General features: G+C 44.7%; 1 protein-coding gene across 2 annotated transcripts in view; it reads left to right on the top strand.

Moving 5' to 3' along the window:
* CTBP2 (C-terminal binding protein 2) overlaps positions 1-23,664 on the top strand; it is a 70,485-nt gene that overhangs the window by 12,153 nt on the left and 34,668 nt on the right. Inside the window, exon 2 of one of the 2 annotated variants that reach the window (XM_062496266.1) lies at positions 2,558-2,717. In XM_062496266.1, the coding sequence (XP_062352250.1) occupies positions 2,660-2,717 (58 nt within the window). In that variant the 5' untranslated portion in view covers positions 2,558-2,659. Of the gene's footprint in view, positions 1-2,557; positions 2,718-18,036; positions 19,724-23,664 lie in introns of those variants that run through there. The other variant, XM_062496265.1, reaches the window with a different exon arrangement.

A 23,664-nucleotide genomic window follows, 5' to 3' on the forward strand; every position in this document is an offset into this window, starting at 1 on the left:
GCACTGTCAGAATTAAGTACACTTTGCAAATTGGTTTTGTTTGGGGAAGTAAAGGGGGAAGGAGTTGCAGCCACCACATAATGAACCATTTGAGTGTTTTCAGAACAAAATGGTAACTTTTTCTCTTACGATGTGATTTTTTTTTTTTTAATAACCTGGTATTTCTCCCTCAAAGTGGGATGAGATGTAATAGAGGTAAAAAATCATGTGTGTGCCTGTAAATGTTGATCATGGAAATACCATTAGCTACTTGGGCTTTAGCTACACTAACAGCTTAATTTTTGTTGCATGAAATATTTTGACTGCACCAGGCTTCTGCCTCCGGAATGGAAGTTTTCTGCCTCTTCTAGAATGTTGCATTAATTTTTAATATGAGTGGGAATCGTGCTCTTTAGCATCCTTATGTTTAAAAAAAAAAATCAATTAATTATTGCTATAAATCTCAGTGATTATGCTGCAGTTGTGCTGCTGGGAAATTGGCCATTAACTACCAGGAAATCGCCGATCATCCCTTAGTTGGAATTCAGCTGTACCGACATGAGGCTTTTCCTTTTGGAAATTAACTATCAATGCGATGCATAATTGATAACCATTTATAATAATAACAATAATCCCCATGAAATTGTCATCCCAGAGTGCAGCAGCTTTGTTAGAGGCTTTACCCCTCGCCTGCTCAGCCTACTGCACTGGTTAACTGGGTTTTCTGGGAAGTTATTGGAGTGTTTTTAGGAGAGTCAGTGCTGGTGCAGAAGAATAAAATGCAAAGTAGAAATTGCTGGCTGGGCTACGTGAACCTGCAGGGATGCTCCAGAGGATGGGTTAACTGCTGCTATTGCTTCTCTGCACAAGGGAAAGCAAAACTCCAGGTTAAAACCATTGCCCAAGGTGAGCTTCTGCACATCAACCTGGATTTTCTGGTGTGGTGTTTTCTCTCATGTCCTGCATTTTGTGAACCGGATGGGTTTTTTTGCTGTTTTTTTTTGTTGTTGTTTTTTTTGTTTGTTTGTTTGTTTGTTTGGGGTTTTTTTGGTTTTTTTGGGTTTTTTTTGGTTTGTGACCAAAATTTTGTTTGCAAATGCTGCAGTGTGAAAATTCACCTGCTGGAGAGGAGGTGTATGGGGGTCGGTTTGAATGAATGATGCCAAGTTTGTAGTTACTTCTGGCTTTTCAGAATTTTTTTCAAGTTCTTGTAAACCGCTCTAGTGTATGTAGGCAGAGAGGTTGGGACTTTACACGGCGATACAGATGGCCACTCAGAAGAGGGTTTCTTGCTGTGCTTGCACTCATTTTTGCTTTCCTCTTCCCCTCCTCTCTGTGCAAAGCTTCTGAAAATGTGGTGGTGCTTTGCTTTGCCTCTAGAAATCACAGATTTACACTAATTTTTTTCTTTTGGTGCCTTGCAGTGAATGGTGGATGGCTGGTGGGGGGCAAAGACCTCTTTCTTGAGCAGGTTTCTTTCTTGGGAAGGTTTGTAGCTGTTATCAGGGTCATCTGTCCTTACCTTAAAACACAAAAGAGGATATTGAATCAGCAGTTGCATGAAGTATTAGTGTGTTATGTTGGATTGCTGGAATTCAGTTTTTAGCATAAGGTCTCTTCTTCCATGTCTTGATTCATGAATGCTGTTGTGGAACTTGCTTTGAAAAGCTCTCATCTGGGTTTTACATCAGAAAATCAAACCTGAAGTACCATAACAGCACATTCAGAGGCTGCAGCTGAACTCAGATCACTGTTCAAGGATTAAATAAACCTTTGGCTCTCTGTAGGAGCAAAACATGTCAGACCTGAGAGTATCCACTGAAGGTCTTTCTCTGTGCCACCAAAATGCTGAAAACCTTTAGCTGTTGTCTCTTTGGAGAGCATTTCTTGTCAGTCAGATGCACACGTGGCTTCGTGGATCATTTTATCTCAGTGGAGTTAAAATGTGTGCACTAGAAATGGCACCTGAAGTTTAAGGTTGCCCCTTCAAGTATGAGGGCAAGGACAGGCTGCAGTGACAGCTGGAATATACATCAAGGTCTTCTTGTAAATGAAGGTCCATTGATGATCTTTACAGGGCAAAGTTTAAATATGAAAGTGTTTTTTTAAGTACTGGCAGAGCAAGAACTACTTTCCCTGTTTTATATACTCTCTAAGAATCCTTCAGCATCTGTGAGCCTACAAAATAACCTTATGGATTTTATTTGCTAGGAATAGATTTTTCAGTTAGGAATACAACTGGGAAGCCCATGCAGTGCTTTGGCAGTTTTTGTGTACAAGGCTGGTGTTCTGAATCACAGGGAGGATAAAGAGACTGATGTGTGTTGCCAGATGTGTGGTTTGTGGGGTGCAAACTCAGAGCTGTCCTTTCCAAAGCCTGCTCTGCTGTTGGGCACAGGCAGATCTCACCTGGTGTGCTGGAAATCCAACACTGATTTGGGCTGGAAGAGGCCTTAAAGCCCATCTCGTTCCTTCCACCTTCCACTTCCCCAGGGCTTGAGCCCCATCCACCCTGGCCTTGAGCACTTCCAGGGTTGGGAAGTCAACAAATCTTACGAATCCTCTTCTTTCTCTGCAGGATCCACAGTGGCGGTATGCACGCCGATTCCTCTGAGTTTTCCTGAGCTCCTGGGGGACTGCTGTGCTTTTTGAGTCAGAAAGTTGCAAAATCCCATCAAGAATGGCACTTGTGGATAAACACAAAGTCAAGCGGCAGCGACTGGACAGAATTTGTGAAGGTAAGAGCGCGCTTACATTCTCCTGATAGATGATCAGGGTAGAATATCTAATTTTTACTTGTTTCTTTCAGTACTTAGGCATAAAGAGATCCAAATCCAGGGCTGGATTCCCTGTCCTCTCTGTAGGCTCAAAATACATTCACACTCCTCTGGTTACTCACATGATAGTCACGTGTAGTCCCATAAATAAGATTTTTTTTTTATTACCAAGTCACCTCCTCTTATCCTAATTTCTGCTAAAACAAGTTGGTGAGTCCCAATTTAAAACGTATTTACTATCATCCTGTAGGAAATTATGGAAAATTTAAGAGTTGTTGTTCTTACGGTTTTGAGCACATAGTTGTAACAGCTTTTATTTCCTTGGTGTGTGGGCAGGTAGGTTTGCTGCATTTCTTCATTCATGGTGTGGTTGCAGTGTCTCAGCACAGGTGACTTTTACCTTTGAGAGTAATTTTCCAGCAGAAAAAGTTTTTAGGAAACATTTTCTATTGCAGCTCACATGGTGTAAGTTACTTATGACAGAAATCAAGCGATGGTGAACAAGCTCTGACTTTCTGGTGTACACTCCAATAATTCTCCAATGCTCGTGCAAGTTCTGCCATCAGCAGCAAATGCAGAACAGAGTGTTGTATTAGGAGAACTATCTCAACATCTCCTCAGGATTCCCAGTGTTCAGCTGCTCTTAAGGAGATGGATAGTGACCTGCAGGGCAACAATTTGCAGTATTACTTGAATGCCAACGAGGTGAAATCAGATTTGGTGGTGGATGAAAGCACAGAGCTCACAGGGGAGTTGTGCTGTGCCTGTTTGAACAAAATATGTTGGGCTTTTGTGGAGTTCCAGTGTGAAATGGTGATCAGCAGGACAAGGGTGGATTTTGCCTTGACTTTTCTGTGTTATGTATTGCTTATTCTACACTGCTGCTGTTTTAAACTCACTGTAAGTTACTTATCTCTTTTAATTTTGCTCTGTTAATTTTGGAGAAGGGGAGACAAAGCAGAGATGAGTTAGGAGGGAGTATCCAGAGTATGCTGCAGTGTGGAGCTGTCTCTTTCTTCTACTGAATGTCATAAACACTCAGGTGTAGCACACTATCTCATCTTCAAAACTTACTTTGAACTTGACTTAAAAGAGTTCTATCAGCTGAGCCTGGATTTTCAAAAGCTGCCTTCCTGGTTTGATGTTTACCATCAGATCTAGTTGCTGAGTGTACAAGAAATTCAAAAGGATCGTACGACAAACCTGCTAACGGAGCTTTAGATGTGATTGAAGTTTAGATTATTTTTCTCTGATATATGAGCTTTTTTCTTCTTTCTTGGTCAAAAGATATTATTTTCTCATCTGTAAATGTGCAGGAGACGTAACTTCTTAAAGTATACTTTGTCATTTGCCACTGGGTTTGTAATTTGATGGATGTGGTGGGAGACACTGTTGTGTTGTATTTGGAAGCAACAGACAAGTACTGAGCATGAGAAGCATTGTAAAAATTGCCTTGAAAAATGCAAAGAGCTTTGGATTTGCCAAAACACCAGATTTGTAGGACAGCTGAATACTCCACTGGCTTCTCTGATGGCTATTTTTTACTCTAGGCTCCTAAGCTTGGATTATAGCATAGAAAAGCACTGAAAGGGGCCATTCCAGCTGCTGTGAAAACACACTTTGAAGAAGAAGAAAAAAAATCCTTTTTCTTGGTTTTGTCTTGAGAGGCATATGGAATAATCAGTGAAAGATTATGAGAAATTAGGCAACTAGTTCAGCAGGTGGAAGAGTCTTTGCAAACAGAATTGTGTTCAGTGAGAAGAATCTATTGCTCCATCAAGCTTAGGGCAATGTGGTCCAAAATAGTTGCTTTTAATGATTTCCTGTTCTGTGGAAGCACTTAAGGAGCTTTTCCCTTTAAATGTGAATGGGATACAAAACTGCATTTACCTGATGAAAGGCTAAATGTCTGGTAGCACAGAGGTGGATTTCTGGGCTTTTCCTGAAGTTGCATATACCATCCCTTTTACTATCCCCCACACAAACCCTTCGCAGAGTTTGCTAGGAATGGACTTTATTCCATGCAGTAGGATGGTGGCAGGTCTGGAGGTGAAATATCCTCAGGCTACATGTTGTAATCACTGTCCAAAATGCCAGACAGATTCTTCTTCCTGCAGGCTTACTGAAACCATAACCAGACACATGTTGAGGGAAATGCCTTACAAACTGTTGGGGCATTAAAAGAGTTTATTAAGGAGTTGCAGTGTTTGTATTACTCTGTTAAATGTACATCTGGTATGGAAAAATAATCCAAGCCATACAAGGAGGTGATATAGTTTTAAAAGCCAGTTTACAGCCTTTACAGGCAGGTTTATGAGTCTTCCAAAGAGAGGGGCTGTGCTGTCTCAGTGCATGGCTCAGCTTCAGCAGCTCCTCTGGTTTTGGTTTTTTAAATATATATTTATGACATCTTTGTATGACAGTGTTACTTTTTGCTCTGAGCAGGCTGGTTTGAAGATGTGAGCTTTTTGACCAGGTCACAGATTTGGATCTGTAGAGGAATATGGGTGGGATAAAGGTCCAGACTTAAGGGGATAAAGGAATTTCAGGGCAGCAGCCTGCAACAAAGACATTTTGAATAGTCTGTCAGCAATTAAGTGGGTTGGTGATGCCCCTCTCAATGAAGTGAAGTTGGACTGTGCTCACAGTGGTCTTGGCTTACCCATTTCTTTCTCTTCTGCTTGTCCCAGAGACTTTGGGTGCCTGTTCTGTAATTGGATCCATATGGGTGGCAGGATGGACCCATTGAATGGCTGGGGCTTTTGCAAATAATATATGCAGAGTGGTTTACATAACTCTTGTTTGTGGAATTGTGTCTTATTCCATAGTGGGTCAAAGTATGCTTAGTGGTGGAGCCGCTGGTGCTGTGTGGAGTCAGACTTGTCCAGCAGCCCCTCTTTTGGGTCCTGTTCCCATGAGCTTGTGATTTTGCCACATTTAAAATCTGTTGGAGCTGAAATTTTCCATACCATGATGGGCTTTTACCTCAGGGTGAATGAAAAAAAAAAATGTGCCAGCAAAAATTGTGGAGCCACGTCCAAGTAGGAGATGGAGAGGGAGGGATGTTGGCTTTGTTGTGTGTGAAACAAAGCTGAGGTACAGTCCTGCAGCAATGGATGTGGGGCTGCCAGACTCGCCTGCTCTGCCTGGGATAAAAAGGGCCTGAATTTTGCAGCCAAGTTGCTGTGTGTAGGAGCAGGCTGGTTCCCAATCCTGGTGTAGTTTCCAGCCTTTCAAAGAAATGGCAGAAGTTCACCTGCCTTTCATTTAGGAAACAACAGCAGAAAGATTAGACGTAGTTTTTTCTTTGCTAGCTGTGGCAGGCCAAGGTGTCTGACAGTGCCTCCAAGAGGCTCCACACTCAGAAGACCCTGGCACTCCTGGTGCTTGGCATCCATCCCTCCCATGGGATTCCTGTGCTCGCACACAACATTCCTGGGCAAGGAAATAACTAGCAGCATCATTTTTGCTGCTTGCTCAGCTGACCTTTATCCTGTGCTTCTGCCAATATGGTTAAACAAATATTAAACATCAGCAGGAGCTAGGCAGGGAGTGAGAGCAGCCCATCCAGAGTTGCTGGTTGTGTCTCTGGGAGCAGGCAGGGGAGAAGGTGCTATGGCACTGAGTCGTTTCCTTGTTGAGCATCAAAACTCAGCAGGGACAAGGCAGCAGTGGTGGCACATCCTGGGTGCAGGATGGCAGCATCTTGTCTGTGTGTGGGTTTCCCAACACCACTGAATTCCTGTGTGATGATCCCAAGTGCTGCTTCTGCTCCAGACTGTTGCAGCTCTGCTAGCCTGTCTTCTGCAGTGCCAGGGAATGGGAAAGCCTGGCTTTAGAGGTTATAGTTTGTACTAACATCTATCCAGGGAATGGGAAAGCCTGGCTTTAGAGGTTATAGTTTGTACTAACATCTATCCAGGGAATGGGAAAGCCTGGCTTTAGAGGTTATAGTTTGTACTAACATCTATGAGGCAGTTAAGCTTTCGACACACGCCCCAAAAGTGGCAGCCCTGAGACGAGCAAGAAGCAAAGTGAAAAAATAATTGCAAGGCCAAGTGAGCCCAGACATTTTCTGACAGTTTTTGCTCCAGGATTTGTCATTTTCCAGTGGGAAATCATGTCTTTACGTGTCAGTTAGTGCCACCAAAGTGGTCTGTACTTTACAAAATAGAACTGTTTGCAGGGCAAACAAGCCATCCGTGTTCTTTGTTTTCTTTCAGATCCTTTGATATGTCTGATGCCTGATAAATGCCAGCACAGTCACATAATACTTTTCAGGGCTTAATGCACAAGTCTCTGGCTTTTTTGACTTACTGCCTTACATTCTGAGTGGCACCCTGGTGTCTTCTTCAGCAGAGGCTTCTGTGGTCATACTTCCTGTGGGAATTCCTCATGTATTTACCTTCCAGCCACTGTAGGATCTGTGTGTGGCCAAGACTCTCCACAAATCCTTGTTTCTCAGTGGGAATGTGACCCCGTTGTGGCTACTGAAGCCTCTTGGGTGGGTCTGAGTCCTTGATGCAATAATTTGTCTTACAAACCTTGAATAGGCAGCTTCCCAGGGCACACTGTCCAGCTGGGATTGTGGAATTATAGGGTTGGTTAATGGGGCTGCCCAGGGAGGTTGGGAGTCCCCATCCCTGCAGGTGTCCAAGGAAGGACTGGACTGGTGGTGGTGACAAGGTGGGGATTGGTCACAGCTTGGACTCACGGTCTCAGAGGTCCTTTCCAGCCTCATCAACTCTATGAAATGGGGGAGGGAATTTGGGGTAGGAATTGATGTTTTCAACATCACCGAAGTCATCTCTGCTGTGGCTGCATTAGGCTGGTTAATTCATTTCCAGGGTGGACAGAAGTTTTGTATCCCACTCTGCCCCCTGTGACAGAAGTCAGTGTAGACCATGCCCAGTGATATTTAAATAAATACACTGTGTAATGGTAGGTATTGTTATATTCTGGTACATAGCTGGGTCTGTGGGAGGGGTGCTTTTTATCTCTTTATTTCAGTTTATCCGCCACAGAAATAGACTTAATAATCACAGTGTCAATTACTGCTTATTGTGCATGTTGTTTAAAAAAAACCCACCCTAACCCTCATCAGAAGTGCCCCTGAAGAACTGTGATGTTTCTGGCTTTTCAGGAGTATTTGAACAATGTGTCTCTGAGATCTGAGCTCACACACTAACAGCAGACTATGGAATAGGTTCTCATTCAATAGCCACAATCATGCTAAAAAATAGAGGAACCTTGTTCCTGGAAACAAAATGGAAAATACACATTAAAACTACAACTCTGGACAGTGGCTGCCTCTAATTCTTGCTGCCTTGTATAATGTAACAGTAGCCAAAATGAATACATTTGATATTTGGGTGGAGAAATTTTCATACATTCTTGCAAATTTGCACACCAAGTAGCATCTGATAATACTTTTTTTTTTTTGCTTAGAAATAGAATCTTGTTATCTCAGGAAATCCTTATCACCAGTAGGCATTTGATGAGAAACAATGAGTTAAAGATGATATCAATCATGGAAGAAACTGCTTGTCCTGAGTAAAAGTGACTTATTTTGAATAAATGTAGACCTTTTTTATCTAGTGGATTTGAGTTTCTTTGTTCCATGAATATAAAATACAGTACAAGGATTTCCCCCCCACAACAAAGCTTTTTTGTACTTCTTTTTTTTAAGTTTCCACCTCAAAGAACATAAACTATCAGGCTTTTAAGGAAGGGTTGCTTACCACATTTAGCCTAGAGAAAAAGCAGTATTAGCTTGTCAGATCTTCTGCCATTGCACCCTGTGCTGATTTATGCAAACTGAAGATCTATCTGGCTGCTCCTGATGTTTTGCTTTTCCAAAATTAAGTCTTTGGCTTTTATGGAGGTTTCAGAAAATTATTTCAAGTTCATACTAAAGCTGGATTAGACCTCTTTTTACCAGTGAAAAAGTAATGCTCTTAATTATCCCTCCTCTGATAGAAGCATGGCATATTTGGGAATTACTTGTCATTAATAGGTTTTGTTAAAATTTTAAGAATTTTTTAAAAATTGGACGGCATCCTGTGAATGAAGAAAGTTCAAACAACCTCAGTGGGTTTACAGATATATTATTCAAGCTTATTGACCTTATTCCATGGTTTCCAACCCTTGTGCAGTGCAGAATCAAGACTCTCTATGCTTGTAGGAGTCCTTTTTGTGCTTTGGGGTGGAGCTGGTGTCCAGGGCTGTGCTGTTGTCCTTGCATGGATGCACAGGCTGCTGAAGCAGCTTCCAGTCCTGTGTGGACATTTTCCTGTACATTCCCTCCTGTGACATTCCATAGGGGAATGTGCATGACAAGATGTAGGACTCCAGCCAGATATGAAGCCAGCCTGACAAAATGCCCCAGGCATCCAGGCAAGAGTAAGACACATTTAGATAAGGTTACAGACAAAAATTCCATTAATTTGGTGTACATCATAGTAGATGTGTGGCTCAAGCTGTTGTAGGAGGGGGAGCTCCCCTTTCCCTGGACTTGAGGGCCATATGCACCAAAATAGAAACAAATACTTCTGTTGTTCTCCTTGTGTTTAACCCATGTTGATGGGAACGTAATACATGTCTAACTCTTAATTCTGCCTTGTATTTTTCCATTTTCCCCAGCCTCCAGAGAAGGTTCCATGTAATATTCTTTATAACTTCATGTCATTAATTAAGAAACAATTACAGCTGATGACTTCAATACCATTAACTTAATTTCCATCCTTACCACATTTCCCGTTTAAATTAACTGGTTTAAGGATTAACGTGTTGTCATCGTATCTGGGTTTTGGGGGGTTTTTTTTTTGCTTCTTACTGTAAATCCTCCTCCGCATTTGAAGCTTACTCAGAAAAGTGATAATATTCCCAGAATATTCACTGGGAAGGGGTTGTTGGAGCAGGGCCTCGGGGCAGCCCTGGCGCCTCTTCCCGAGCTCCAGAATGCTGCAGAAGCTGCCTCCAGCATCCAGGGGGTGGAAGTTGGATGCTTCCAAATATGTGATGAGAAATGATCAGTTCCTCGGGGACAGAAGAGAACAGGATGGGGTTTCCTTCAAAATACCAGAAAAAAACCTTACATCTGACTCCTAAATTGCACTCTTTCAGGGACTGATGGTGTTTGGATCTGGACCAGTCTTTTCAAATTTTTCCTGATTTCCTCAATATTATGCTGGTAAATATTTTGACAGGAGTAGGACATCTGGCTATACTAAAATAAAGCTGCAGGGAAACACATTACACAACTTTTCTTTTATATTTTTTGCTCCCCACAAACAGATGTAATGGATCGAAGTGCCAAAACAGTGAAGGTTTTCATTAGAGAGCTTTCTTCAAAGAGCAAGTTTTGAGTTGGTTTTGCATTTCTTAAAATTGAAGAACATTGATCATTTCTTAGTGACACTTTTATACAGCCCATTAGCTTAACACTATTAATTTGGTTTTTCTTTTTTTTTTTAAGATTATATTTTTAATTTTTGTTTAAAACAAAACACTCTCTGCTGCCATCTAGCACCACAAAACTTAGTAGTAAACAGGTTAAGTTCACAAAATAGCCTTAGTATAGATTGGCCCCCATTTTTGAGAAAAAACTCTGTTGCTGCTGATGATGATTCAGGAATTTGATTGACTTAGCAAATGAAAATGAGCAAGGATGGTGAGGGAACACAGTAAGATATAGCTCACTTTTGATGGTTTGCAATACAGCAGTACAAACAACCAGTCTTTTAAAAAAGCAAGACATAAATGCTTTTTTAGCTAAATTAATATTTCCTTCTGTCTGGTTTTGTTTTTTATCTGTGGTGGGTGTGAAAGGGAAGTACATGTTTCAAGCTTGTGGCATTGTCAGGGGGAAGTAAGGCAGAGAGACACCCTGAACCCCAGCCTGTTTATCTCCCCAGACCCGTGTTGCAGTCTAGTAATTAATTATTTCCTATGCAAAGCCCAGGCATGCATGGCAGAGTTCATATTTACAATATATATTAATTTAACAGTGGATTTCTCTACTGCTTTCTGGGACAGGTATAATTCCCATGCTTTTCATTACGTATGCTGTTCAAATCTTGATCCTGAATTCTTATTAAAAATGATGAGATTTGACCTCAAAGTCTAATACCCAGTTTTGGAGACAAGGTGCTTGATGTGATTTCCAGAGGATTATTTTTAAGAGCATTCTCAGATTAGATCTTTGCGAATGGTTGAGGGATGTGCCCAATGAACCTTGTCTGCTGCTTTTCACCCGTCGTTCAGCATCCAGATTGATTTTTATTTTGCAGTCCTTGAGACTGTGTAGCTGTGTGCTGTAGGGATACATCTGATATTTTTATTATCCCTTTGTTGATGCAGGAATGTGACAGTGCTGTTTCTGCCAACTTTTATTGGAGTTTCCCCATGCTTAAAGGCAAAATGGTTTCTGATTGAAGTTTGAAGAGCTTGTAAGGCTCATTCCAATGGCTCAAAGTGTGTTTTACAGCTGCACTTCTCTTTTTTAGCTGCAAGCGTGTTTTAGATGATTTCTGCCTTCCTGCATTTGTTACCTGCAGTTTGATTTTCTGCCTGGATAGCAAATCATGGAATGGTTTGGATTAGAAAGGTTCTTAAAGACATCTAGTTCCACCTCCTGCCATGGGCAGGGACACCTTCCACTCTCCCAGGTTGCTCCAAGCCCTGTCCAGCCTGGCCTTGGACGCTTCCAGGGATGGGATATCTACAGTTTCTCAGGGCAACCCCCAAGGCTTTGCCAGGGAGTAGGATAACATGAGGTGGTAAGTTACCACATGCTCACTGGGGTGCTTCTGGCACATACCTCATTCTGAAATAAATAGAAGATAGTTCATAGAATCACAGAATGTGCTGAGCTGGAAGGGACCTACAGGAATCACTGAGTCCAACTCCTGGCCCTGCACAGACACCCCAACAAACCCCCCCTGTGCACCCCTGAGATCAGTGTCCAAACACTCCTGGAGCTCTGGCAGCCTTGGGGCTGTGCCCATTCCCTGTTTGGTGCCCACCACCCTCTGGGAAAGAACATTTTCCTGATACCCAAGCTAAACCTCCCCTGACACAACTCCAGCCATTCCCTCTTACCATAGGGAAAATTGGGGTAAGGCACCCATCTGTCTGTGAGACGGGATATCCAGATGGAGAGCTGTTGTGTGGCAGTGATCAGAGGCATGGCTGGCTGGCCATGAGGGTGGGAAGGAGCACATCTGCTACATCCAGCCCCTTCCATCCAGAGATCAGCACAGAACAGCAGAGGAGAGGCAGCTCCACAGGGACAAAGGGAAAGGTCACTCATTTATTTTCATGGAGTTCTTCTGTGCACCTTTTCAGCACGATGCTGGCTGGTGGGAGTAGAAGAAGCTTCGCATCCTCTCTCCTCACAGTGCCTTGTGGGATTTTGGGGCAGTTCTTGGGGAATGATTCAGAAGGGCACTGCAGTACAGTGTCACCAGCTTGGAGAGGAAACGTCTGCTGCCTTTGGCATGGGAGGTTCTGTGCTCTGCGTTGTGTTGGGGTCTCTTTGACCTTTTATTTTCCTGGGCCCAGTCATATGTCACTGGTGGGAATGGAGGCTGAGCCCAGTCACTGGTCCCAGTTTGTGCATCACATTTCAGGGCAGCGTGTGCTCGTGCATTCCTGGAGCCTGTCACGCCAATGCTTATGGCACATTCTATCCCAGCACTGACAGATCCAGTTACAAACGGACATAAGCTTTTGGTTTTTTTGCTTTAAAGTCATTAAAATGCAGAGTTCCATGAGGCAATGATTGTTTAATAACCGGCTGATCTTCAGAGTGTTTTGTTGTAAGGCCCCAAGTTGGTGTTTGTGAGCGTTTTGTTGGAGTTACAAAGCATCGATGCTTTTGGTTTGGAAATTGGTAAAAGCATGTGGCAGGGCTTCAAGTGCTGAGTGCTTTCAGATGCTGTGCTGCTCCTTTGATTATTGAAAATGATTCCAGCACAATCCTGCTAATTTTCTCTTTGTGCTCCCTTAATTTCAGGAGACTGTTAAAAAGTCCATCTAGGCAGAGTGCTTATTGCCACTGTGAGGGAGATTTTGCAGAGCCAAATTTTAGCAAATGCAGTAGTTTCAAAGGATTTGGAACATGTTCTTGCTGCTTTTCCTCTCCCATTTTTCTTTTTAATTTTGTTCCTTTTCAATTGGGGGGTGTGTGTGTGTGCATTACTCACACTGCATCCCATTCCTTAGCACTCCTCCATAGCATCTATGGTACACACAGTATGGATTAGCTCATTTCTGCTTGCCTGGCATCCTGCAAGCTGAACATGGGAGGAGGATGTTCAGGAGAGGCTTCCTGAGCTTTGGGGGTCATTAGGCACAATCACACGCAGTCCTTGAAAGCCCAGGCAGGGAGAGCAGGAGCATTTATCCTCCCAGTAGCTTTGTACCTTGTCACCTGAAAACACATGACAAACACTGATTAATCTTAGCACCATCTGAGTGTGAGAGGTGTATATTATTATATCCCTCTTGATGGAAGGGGAATCAGCAAGTAAGAAATTAAGCAATTTACCCTCTGACAGTGGCAGAGCGAGGTATAAAGCTGGGTGTCCTGATACCTGCTCTCTCCATTAACAAGAGATGTATTTGTTCTCCAGAGGATTTTTCACTACTAGGGGTAGGATTCCTTTGCCTTTGAAAGAGAAATAGCCTTTCCCAGACTGCTGCATCTTACAGTTTTTGCCAGAAATTACATTTGGCACGTTGTTTCTGTTCGACTCTCTCCCAGAAGAAAATAATTGAGGAGAAAACATCAGCATCTTAATCTGCATTAAAAATATTTTCCCCCAATATAAATAGGATTTAAATTTATAGTTGAAATATATTTTACAATAATACGAAGCAAAACTAATCCCAGTCTGTATTATTTTGCTGCACTGAATAATTTTTCCAGCAACATGCTTTCAGAATAGGTAATGAAATGTTTTATATCAATATGAATGAAATTTTGCAGCCAGCCTCCCTGAGTCAGTGCTACAGACTCCAAAAACTATTGTTTACACAGTTTTGTTGCAGATTTAGCATGCTGATTTTGTACCCTGGGTTTTAGGTGTAAAACACTTTCCTCATGGGAAGAGAACAACACTTTGTAGCATTGCTTGTTTCATATCCACTGCAAGAGGGTTCCAGGCTCAGATTTCTTGCTGTCAGTTTTGAATGCAGTGTTTCAACAATGAGCCCACCTTTCTTCTACTCTGTCATCACCTTTTTACAGAGCAGACTCCTATGGTAATTGTATCATAACCAAATACTGTGGCCAAATTTACCATGTATGAGACCAATGCTAAACTGAAAATCAGGGTATTAAGTCAAAACTCTACATTTTTCACGTGATCTGAAATACCAGAACATTTAATCTCTTGATCAGCTTTTTTTTTCCCCCTTCTGTGAGTGCTTTTTTTTTTTTTTTCCTTTCCCAAAATACCTCTAGAATTAGAAGATAAAAGGAGAATAAATCATCTGCCTGTTCCACAGTCCTTGTCACCCCCTCATGTTGAGGATGTGGGTGCTGGTGGCTCCTTCACTCCCAAGAAACACAGTGGGATCAGTTACATCAGGCTGAGCCCCAGGGCCTCTGTATCTTCTCCGGGCCATCCTGCTTGGGTCTGGATGTAGAAATAGGAGCAGAATCATTTCATAGAATTTAATAGAATCACAAAATGGTTTGGATCGGAATAGACCTTAAAGCTCATTTAGTTCCACCCCCTGCCATGGCAGGGACACCTTCCTCTGTCCCAGGTGCTCCAAGCCCCAATGTCCAACCTGGCCTTGGGCACTGCCAGGGATCCAGGGGCAGCCACAGCTGCTCTGGGAAACCTATGCCAGGGTCTCGCCACTCTTACAGGGAACAATTCCTTCCCAATATCCCATCTAACCCAGTTCCCTGGCAGTGGGAAACCATTCCCCCATGTCCTATCAGTCCACACCCTTCTAAAAAATCCCTCTCCAGCTCTCTTTGGGGAGCTCTTCAGGTGCTCAAAGTTTGGATAAGATCATCCTAAAGCTTCTCCAGGGTGAACAAGTCCAATTCTCTCGGCATTTCCCCATAGCTGAGGTGCTTCAACCATCAAATCATCTTTGTGGCCTCCTCTGAACTCATTCCAACAGCTCCATGTCCTTCCTATGTTTCAGTTCCCAAATCTGGACACAGCACTGCAGGTGAGGTCTCACCAGTGGAGTAGAGGGGGACACTCACCTCACTTGCCCTGCTGCCCATGCTGCTTGAATTTGCAAGGGGGCTGCTTTTAAGACTGAAAAAGCAGAAAAAGACAAGACCCTTCCTGCCCATCTATAAATATTTCATTCTGATAATTTCTTATTCATTTCTTGATTCACTGGGGGTGTAACATTTCCTTTGCTGCTATGCGTGGCACAGGAGGCAGCCCAGCTCCATGGCTCCTGGCCACATCTTCCCCACTGGATACAGTTCTTGGTCATCAAAAACTGGGGCCAGCAGAGCCCTCCAAAGAGGACATCTGGCCCTTGGCTGCAGGGAAATGTGCAAATCCTGCAGCCCCTGGTCCTGCAGGCATTTGCCTCTGCTTGGCTTGGAGCACAGGAATAATCTGTTTATTCCATTTAGGTCAGCACTTAGGGATAAACCATCCATATGTATGAGTGTTCCAGTGGCAGGTCCCCAGTTAGGGTTTCCTGGCCCCCATGAAGAGCTGGAAGAAGAGAACATCTCCTGCCCAAGGCTGCAAGGGCAGGCTGATGCCAGGGTGGTTTTCAGAGCCCAGATGTGCTCCTGTGAGTGGGATGGGGGGAGTTTGGAGGTGGCTCTCTTGAGTGCTGCTGTCCCCCATGCATGCTCTGGGTAGGGCACAGCCACCAGTCACACATGTGTTGGTTTGGGTGAGGTTTCCATTGTGTGTCCATCATGAGACCCAAGGGCTTGTTAAAGCCCTCGTTTTTTTCAGAGGTAGTGAATGCTGCAAGCTCCCTTCTGACTTCCCTTGCAGTTGCTGAAAATCAACATTTTTGAAATCTCATTTCTCTGTGGCATGGTTTGTTCCATTGTCAGCCAGGGCTTAACATGGTAACTGTTTGTTAGTAATTTCTTTGAAGACAATGGCAGAAGATGCCCTTGATCTACAGACCAGGATTTTATTATTTTGTCATATACATTTTTGGTAGATTTCTTCTACTGCTTCAGAACAAATGGCACCAATCTTTCTGTATCCAGTTGGGAATACATTTTATTCTTTAGCAAAATGTTGTTGTAATAAAATGTTTTTGTTGGTTAAAATACCCTCTGCTTTATTTGTAAGCCACAAATGTGTCTTCCCATATTGACTCTCACAAAAGAAATTTTCCAGTGTGCCTGAAGTTTGTTAGTTAGTTCAGTACAATACCAGTCAGATATTCTCTGAGAATTGCATAAATAATATTTTGGACCCTGTGTTTTGCATGTCTGTGTAATATCCAGCATAATTTTCAAGATCATGATTCTTGAGGATGGAGTTGGCAGAGAGAATGTTTGAAGAGGATTTGTAATATTTACTGCAATAAAGAAATTTAGGGATTACTCAAAGATCCTGTCAGTATTTGGGTCAGAAATATAGCCCAGAGGTATTAGTATGATAGGCAAGTATAAGCATTAGACTGTATTAGTGATTTAGCTATCATAATAGCACAATAGTCCATCATGTGATGGCTTGTGCACTAAACATTTATTGTGGATTAGCTGGGGAAAATGCTCAAGCTGTCTTGCAAACAGGCCAGGGAAGGTGACTGTTCCTCCTTTCGGTGGGTCTGTCCTGGAAGGGGATGTGTTGGAGGGGAAGAAATCTGTGATTGTAACTGAGAAAGGCAAAACTGTTTCCATCTGCTTTTTTTAATTCAAAAAAAAAAAATGTTGCCTCTGTAGCAGTGGTCAGAAAAATAAGAAGCAGTTGAGCTATTTCTTCTTTGAAAATGAATATTTGAGCATGAGCAGCCTGTCATAGTTTGGGTTATGTGTTTTGGGGACCCATTTTAATATCTCTTCTGAAAACAATGACTCTATATGGAAATTTTTATTACATTCCCAAATAACAATTTTCTGTGCTGTGATTCCCTCTAAATCCCTTTGCCCACTCTAAGTGTAAAAAAACCTTAATCCACATGAATGTTGAAATACTGCTCAGTACAAATTGAGTTTTGTGTGATGCTTCTGAGTGTTTTCCTATTTCATAAACATGTATTTTTTCCAAAGGAAGCTGGAGATAATGAGTAAAAGTCTACTATTCCTTTTTTGCTTTGTTAGGCCAGGCTTTAGATCCTTTGATCCTCCCCTTGTTCTCTGTGACCTGCGCTAGGGTCTTAAAATTATACATTCCAGATTACACCTCCACAATTTTCTGTCCTGGGATGATGAAAGGATTTGCGTATTATGGTAATATTATAAAAAATCTTTTTGGAGCCTAGTTAGCATGGCTAATTCAAAACTGCAAAAAAAAAAAGTAATTTCCAAAGCAAATTATAATATTCATAAAGTGCTAAACAGATACCTAATTTATAACCGCTCTCGTATTCCCGAGTATCTTGCACTGGCCTTTCTTAGGCCTGTCTGCTGGCTCCTATTTAATTTGTCCTTAGCTGTGTGCAGTGGATTAGCATTTCATCAGGTTGGATTAAGATTGAGCTGACACTGAAGGTTTCTTTTTTATTTTTACATGCGCGCGTGCGGGGCCGAGCGGATCCACCATCCCCGGTGGGTGCTGGGACAGCATCCCCAGCACGTGAGGGGGGAGAGGAGACACACGTTTAAAGAAAACGTTAAAAACAAACAACAACAAAAAAAAATCACTCCCCGGGGGAAAAATTTCATTGAGGTTGCTGGCTGGGTCAGTGCGTGAGATTTCATCAGGCTAAAATGATGTCACATGGAGCGAGGGCTTTAGTGGTTTTATTTAGCTCCTAATCCCCGCACACTGCTCGGCCGGTTGTCCATGTGCTCGCGCCGTCCCCAGCAGCACAGGATAAAGCATCTGGGCCAAGCACGGCCGCTCTCCTGCACGGCTGCAGCTCACGGCCAGGGCAGCCCCGCCGCCGGCCGCCGCATGCTCTGCCTGCTAAGGTTACCGAGGATTAATAATTCAGGTGACACTCGGAAAGGCTAAACCGCCTGCCGGTGGTTTCTGAAGTCCCGGGAGGGCTCGGGTGCATCACGGTCCGGTTTGGATGCATGCCGGAGAAGCGCTGAGAAGGAAGGCACCTCCTCTTCTCCGTGTCAGCAGGAACAAGAGGCCTCGTGGTGATGCCCATCCCCAGCAAGCACCCCAACATCGGCCGCTCGCAGAGCTGGGACGCTGCCGGCTGGTATGAGGGAAACTGGGAGAGCGAGAACGCCTTTGAGTACCAGAGGCCACCGGGCCGGAGGAGCTCCCTGACCTATGGCGGTGAGGGCAGCTGGTACGAGCCACCGCGGGCGAATGATATCATGTTGCAGGGCGGTGCGGAGCTGAAGCAAGAGGCGTACCCGTACCAGGATGCCACCTTCGCACCGGGGCCCCTGAGGAAGGGCTCTGTCCCCGACTTTACCTACTGCGACCGCCCGGGACCCATGGCTGGCCGGGGCTCTCTGCCACCCCAGGATTATTACAGCGACCCGTCGCTGTCGGCGAGGTCACCCAAGGACCCCCGCTGCTACCGGGACCACGTGGCGGGCAGGCCGCTGGCGAGCTACGGGGCACCGGGCAGCCGGCTGTCCTGGGACCAGACCTCAGCGCGCCCGCCTGCCCCACCAGATGCCACCCGCCTCTACAGAGACCCCAAGCTGGCCCTGGATGGGCAGCGGATGCGTGGCAGAGATGTGTCCCCAGCGTGGTACGGCACGGAGCCCCCCGGCCCGCGGTACGCGGCAGAGCCGCCTGCTTTCCCCGGCAGGCCCGGCTACAGCGATGGGGCAGAGCGGCCTCCCGAGGCTGCGGTGGCCAGGCAAGCCACCCCCACCTGCCTGGTGGTGGATCCCACCACCAGCACCGGCACCAGCTATGGGCCAGGCAGGGAGAGCACCGGCACCAAGGGTCCCTACGACAGCTACGAGCCGGTGGTGGCGACACCTTCCCACCCGCCGGTGCCCCCCGCCTTCCCTGGGTCAGAGGGCAAGAGGAGCTTTGACCCCGAGTTTGTGGCGCTGCTGCGAGCGGAGGGCGTCTCGGAGAGCACCTTCGCTGCCCTGCTGCAGCAGGGCTTCGACTCCCCAAACCTGCTGGCCATGATGGAGGAGAACGACATCAAGTCGGTGGCGCCCAACCTGGGGCAGGCCCGCGTGCTGTCCCGCATCGCCCACAACTACAAGGCAGAGATGCAGCTGCAGAGACAGGAGCGCAGGAGCGGGGCGCTGCGCCCCAGGACCCGCTCCAACAGCTTCAGCCACCGCAGCGAGCTCCCTGCAGAATACGGGGTGCCCGCCGTGGATGGCCCTGGCAGCTCGCAGCACCCGCCGCCCCTGCAGCCGCTGTCCCCAAGAGGTGTAGACATACACCGCCGACCATCCAGCGCCCCGACCCAGCACTTGCTGGAGACCACCAACTACCCGGCCCCCGCGGGGGCTCCTCAGGGGCCACACTTCCTCCCCGGTTCGGGATACAACACCCCCCTGCCTTGCAGCACACACCCACGTCCCCCCTCTGCCTACTCTGCTCCCGTCGGCTTGCCCATGACAGCGGCCAACCCTCATGCCAGCCCCAGCCCCAAGACGGCGTACCCCACCACCTACACCGTGCCCATGGAGCTGATGAAGAGGGAGAGGACAGCGGTGGCGTCACCGGCACCCAGCCCCCACAGCAGCCCCCAGCTCCTCCGGCGGCCGGGGACAGCAGGGGACAGCAGCCTGGCACCCACTGGACCCGCCTTCCCTGCCCAGCTCTCCCCATACCCGAAGCTCAGCAGGCGCACGGGGCCTCCTGTCATCGTCTCCACCATGGCATCACCTGAACCAAGTAATTACTGAAGGGGCTTAGTCCATATAGTAGTTTAGAACCACCTTGTTGTTATTTATTTTACCCCTCAAAAAACCCACGGTCAAATATCATGGTGGTTCATGCCTAAATGTTAGGCACTACTTAGAAAATGAGGTGAAGGGGATTTATTTGCAGGGCTGTGCTGGCCATGCAGAGCTAAAGATCCTGATTCTTGCTCTGTGGTTAAATTTCAAATATTTTATTTGTTTAGCCAACTTCAGTTAAACGTGAGCAGTATCTCAGATAATGCTTCCAGGGTTAATCTTGCCGTTCCTGTTGTTTGTTGAGAACAGGAGATTAGACACTGTGCTGGCTGAGCAATTAGGACTACAGGGTTTGCTGCAGATTGACTTTTTACTGCTGTTATCAGGCACAAATGTGTTCCTCTGAGGAAATGGTTAGCATTGTTTTGACTAAATTCATCAGATAGTTAATGGTGTTATTCGAGAATCGACTTACCTTTGGCTATTACCTAAGGCTTTTCTTCTTATTATTAATTTGCTGTTTTATCAGGCATACAAAATAAACCCCTTGATTTCCTTCTCAAGATGCCTGTAAGTGAAGCGATAGAGCTGTTAAAGTAATAGGGCTGTGCTTAAAACTAAAAGCCTGTCATTAAGCACTGGAACAATAAAAATGAATGGTGGCTCCTGGACTTCCCTTCCCTTTCTAGAAATGCTCAGGCTCTTGGCTGCTCAGATGAAAAGCTGAACAATCCGAGCAGGCTCTGCTCCTCCACTTTGGAAATGTGGCACTCAGAGCCTGATAGAAACTAACCCTGAAAATCACCCAGAGAAATATAATCAAATCTGTTCATTTGTGCCTTGACTCGTTTGAAAAAAATGTGGAAAGACACCTCTTGAAATGTTTTTTGCTGGTAGTGACTCTGGGACGGGGGAGTTTTCTCTCTGTGCAGCTCAGCTGAACTCCCATTCAAACGATTCCTGAACAATGTCCTGAACCAGCACACACACACACACACAAAGCTTTAGTAAGAGGGATACCATTTATAGGCATCGAGATGGTGCCGAACTGGTGATGCCATTCCACAGGAATCTAAATAAAGAAATACTTAGTGAGTGGAAATGATAAAGTTGTCAAAGTGCAGACTCTTGGCACACCCCTTTGCCTGCCATACCATAATTACACAGCTAGGAAGTAAATGCCGGTCCTTTCACGCTTATGGGTCCTTTATGTAGCTGGTGTACTGTATTGATTTCTAAAAAATGCTTCAATATTAGGCAACATGTTCTGTGTTGACATGGATCAGATGCTAAAGTAGTACATCCAGGCAATATTTTTAAATAAATGCGGCTAAGAAGACGAACTGGCATAATGTGGGGAACACAAATATGTTCATTTATTTGCGCTGCGTCTGATTGAGCCGATTGGTCGATGCCGACGCAGCAACAGCTCTGGGCTGAAAGTCCTCCAGAGCACAGGGGTTGAGAGCAATCTCCTCCACCATGGGAAACAGAGCCCTCCTTCCCTGGTTCTCATTTATAAACTGCAAACCCTGTTCTCTAAAAATCTTGAAATTTTCCCTTCACCATATTACCGCTGCACAGCAAGGGGAAGCTAGCAGCATTTTTGTGCTGTTGAGCTCTTCCTTGCTACTCAACCTTCTTTTCTTCTTTTTTTTTCTTCTTTTGCCTACGACCATCTCATTTGCATGAGGATGACATTTGTTGCTCCAGTAATTTCATCTGATAATGGCCAGCTTGCAAAGCGGATCTGAAAACATATTCCTTAATTATGTGTTGCCAAGCAACGAGAGGGTTTGGCCATAATCACAGAAAGATTATCTTCTCATTGAAGGCCCTGAAAGGTTTAGCTAAAGTAGGACCTGTAAAATTGTCTTCATTTTTATTTATTTCCCCTTTTTCCTTTCCAAATAGCCTGAGAGGTTTTCTTCCTGTTAAACTATATTTTAAAAACAGAAGCCGAGGTAAAGCACGTGGTACATGGAAAGATTAAAAATGGGAAAGTGTGTGGTGGTTGTAGATGTTTGAGCTGTGTTGAGCAGGAGTGTTCATATTCACACTTACCCACGAGGGGATAAGCTGAGGTTAGAAATATGTTAAGATGTTTTAAAGCTTCGAGTGGACGGCAGAAACTTGACTAAATCCAGGAAAATTGTATTTGCCAGCCAGGAAGAGCCAGGATGTGTTTTCAGGAGTGATGAGTCTTCTCTTGGCTGTAGCTTTGGCTGTGGATATTTGAGTCACAAGGTGAAAGCAAATTTAGTGTTAAACGCTGTCTCCAAATGGCTGCAAATATTTTCTGTCAGTGTAGGTTAATGTCTTCCCAGTCAGCAGAGGGTTGTAAAGTGCATGTTACAGCCCAGTCATGTTTTGAAGCTTGTTACATGGTTAAGATACAAAAAAAACCCCAAAAAAACAAAAAACAAAACAAAACAAAAAAAAAACCAGATCATTTGGATCTTTTTTAAAGTCCTGTGAACTATGCATTGTAGTATTTTTACAATGAGCTGTTCCTAAATGCCCCATTTGTCATTTTGTGCTGAGTTTAACACTCTGATTGCATTCTGCACAGCTGCTGTTCACTTTGGAGTTTGGACAGAGGGCTTGCAAGGAGGAAGGTGTCTTCTCCTGCCTGGTTTTCCTAATGGTAGAGGCGGGATCCCAGGCAAGGCTACAGGCACATGCTACATGTTTATGAATCTCTTGCTTTGGCGTGGTCAGATAAGGGAAAAGGAGCAATGAGATTTAGTGCTGCAACTGCCTTGCTTTCCTTAAAATAATTAGTAAAAAATTGGGGAAATTGCCCTTCCTGGGACTGGCGGGGTTGTATGGAGAGGAGGTGGTGAATGAGCACCTTAAAGCCTTTGCTGTGGTGGTAGAGTGACGTCTCCAGAGATGAGCTGGCTTCCCATGCCAGGAACTCCCCTGGCACACCTCTGGCAAAGCTGCTGCTCTCGATGTCATTGGGACCTTGTCAGGAATAGCTGACAGGAATTCTCCTGCAGCCTCTCCATCCACAGGATCACCAGCAGTGAACACAGGTCTGAGTGACAAACAGGTGTCAATAGGAGGGCTGAGCCAGAGTGGGTTTGTGGCCAGCCCCGTGCTGAGCTGGGACAGAGTGCCGGGAAATAAATAGTCCAGGTCAGCAAAGCTGGTGAGGGCAAATAGTATCTCATAGTCACTGATCACACTGCTGCAGCTCCACCTCCAAATTTTGCAACTTCAATTTATGATGTTTGCTAGTATTTTTAATAGATTACTTAATTTTCTTTTTTTTTTTTTTTTTTTTTAATAGCCCAATGTTTTAGTAGTAAAGCAGCTGGCAGATGAGAAGCCTTGTATTTCTGTAGCTAGCCTGGACTTCTCCCAAACAGGGGCTGGTCCACATTTCTGTTTCTGATGCTGGATTTACGGAGCTTAAACAAGAAATGGTGATTCATTGCAAATATGTCTTAGGTGGTTTGTCAAGCTCTCATTTACACATGAAGATATGAAAGTGAATTATCACAAAAGGGAAGATGCTTCCCACAGGGATGGAGGAGCAGAGTTGCCCTGTATAAAATCAGGTGGGTATCATTAGGAAGCAAGAGAAAAACTACTTGGCTGTAAGATTTGGTCGAAAGCATGACCTTTTCCTGAGCAGGGAAAGCCAGGCTGAGGGCAGCTGCCTTCCTTGGACAAGTTATTCTCTCCAGTGTGAAGGGGACTCATCCTCTCTTTTATCAGCTTAGAGCCCAGCTAGAAATACCTTTCACTGTGATTAGCTCAGCTCTGCTTGTACTCTTTAACACCTCGTTGTGATGCCTTTTATTGGTATTTCCCCTCCTGTGACAGATAAAAACTGTGTTAAAACCACACATAATTGCAGGCTGAAACTCTGCACATGGGCAGCCCCCAAAGTGGAAAGGGCATAGGCAGGACTAAGAGACTTGA

Source organism: Cinclus cinclus, chromosome 7 (genome assembly GCF_963662255.1).
Source record: "Cinclus cinclus chromosome 7, bCinCin1.1, whole genome shotgun sequence".
NCBI lineage: Eukaryota > Metazoa > Chordata > Aves > Passeriformes > Cinclidae > Cinclus > Cinclus cinclus.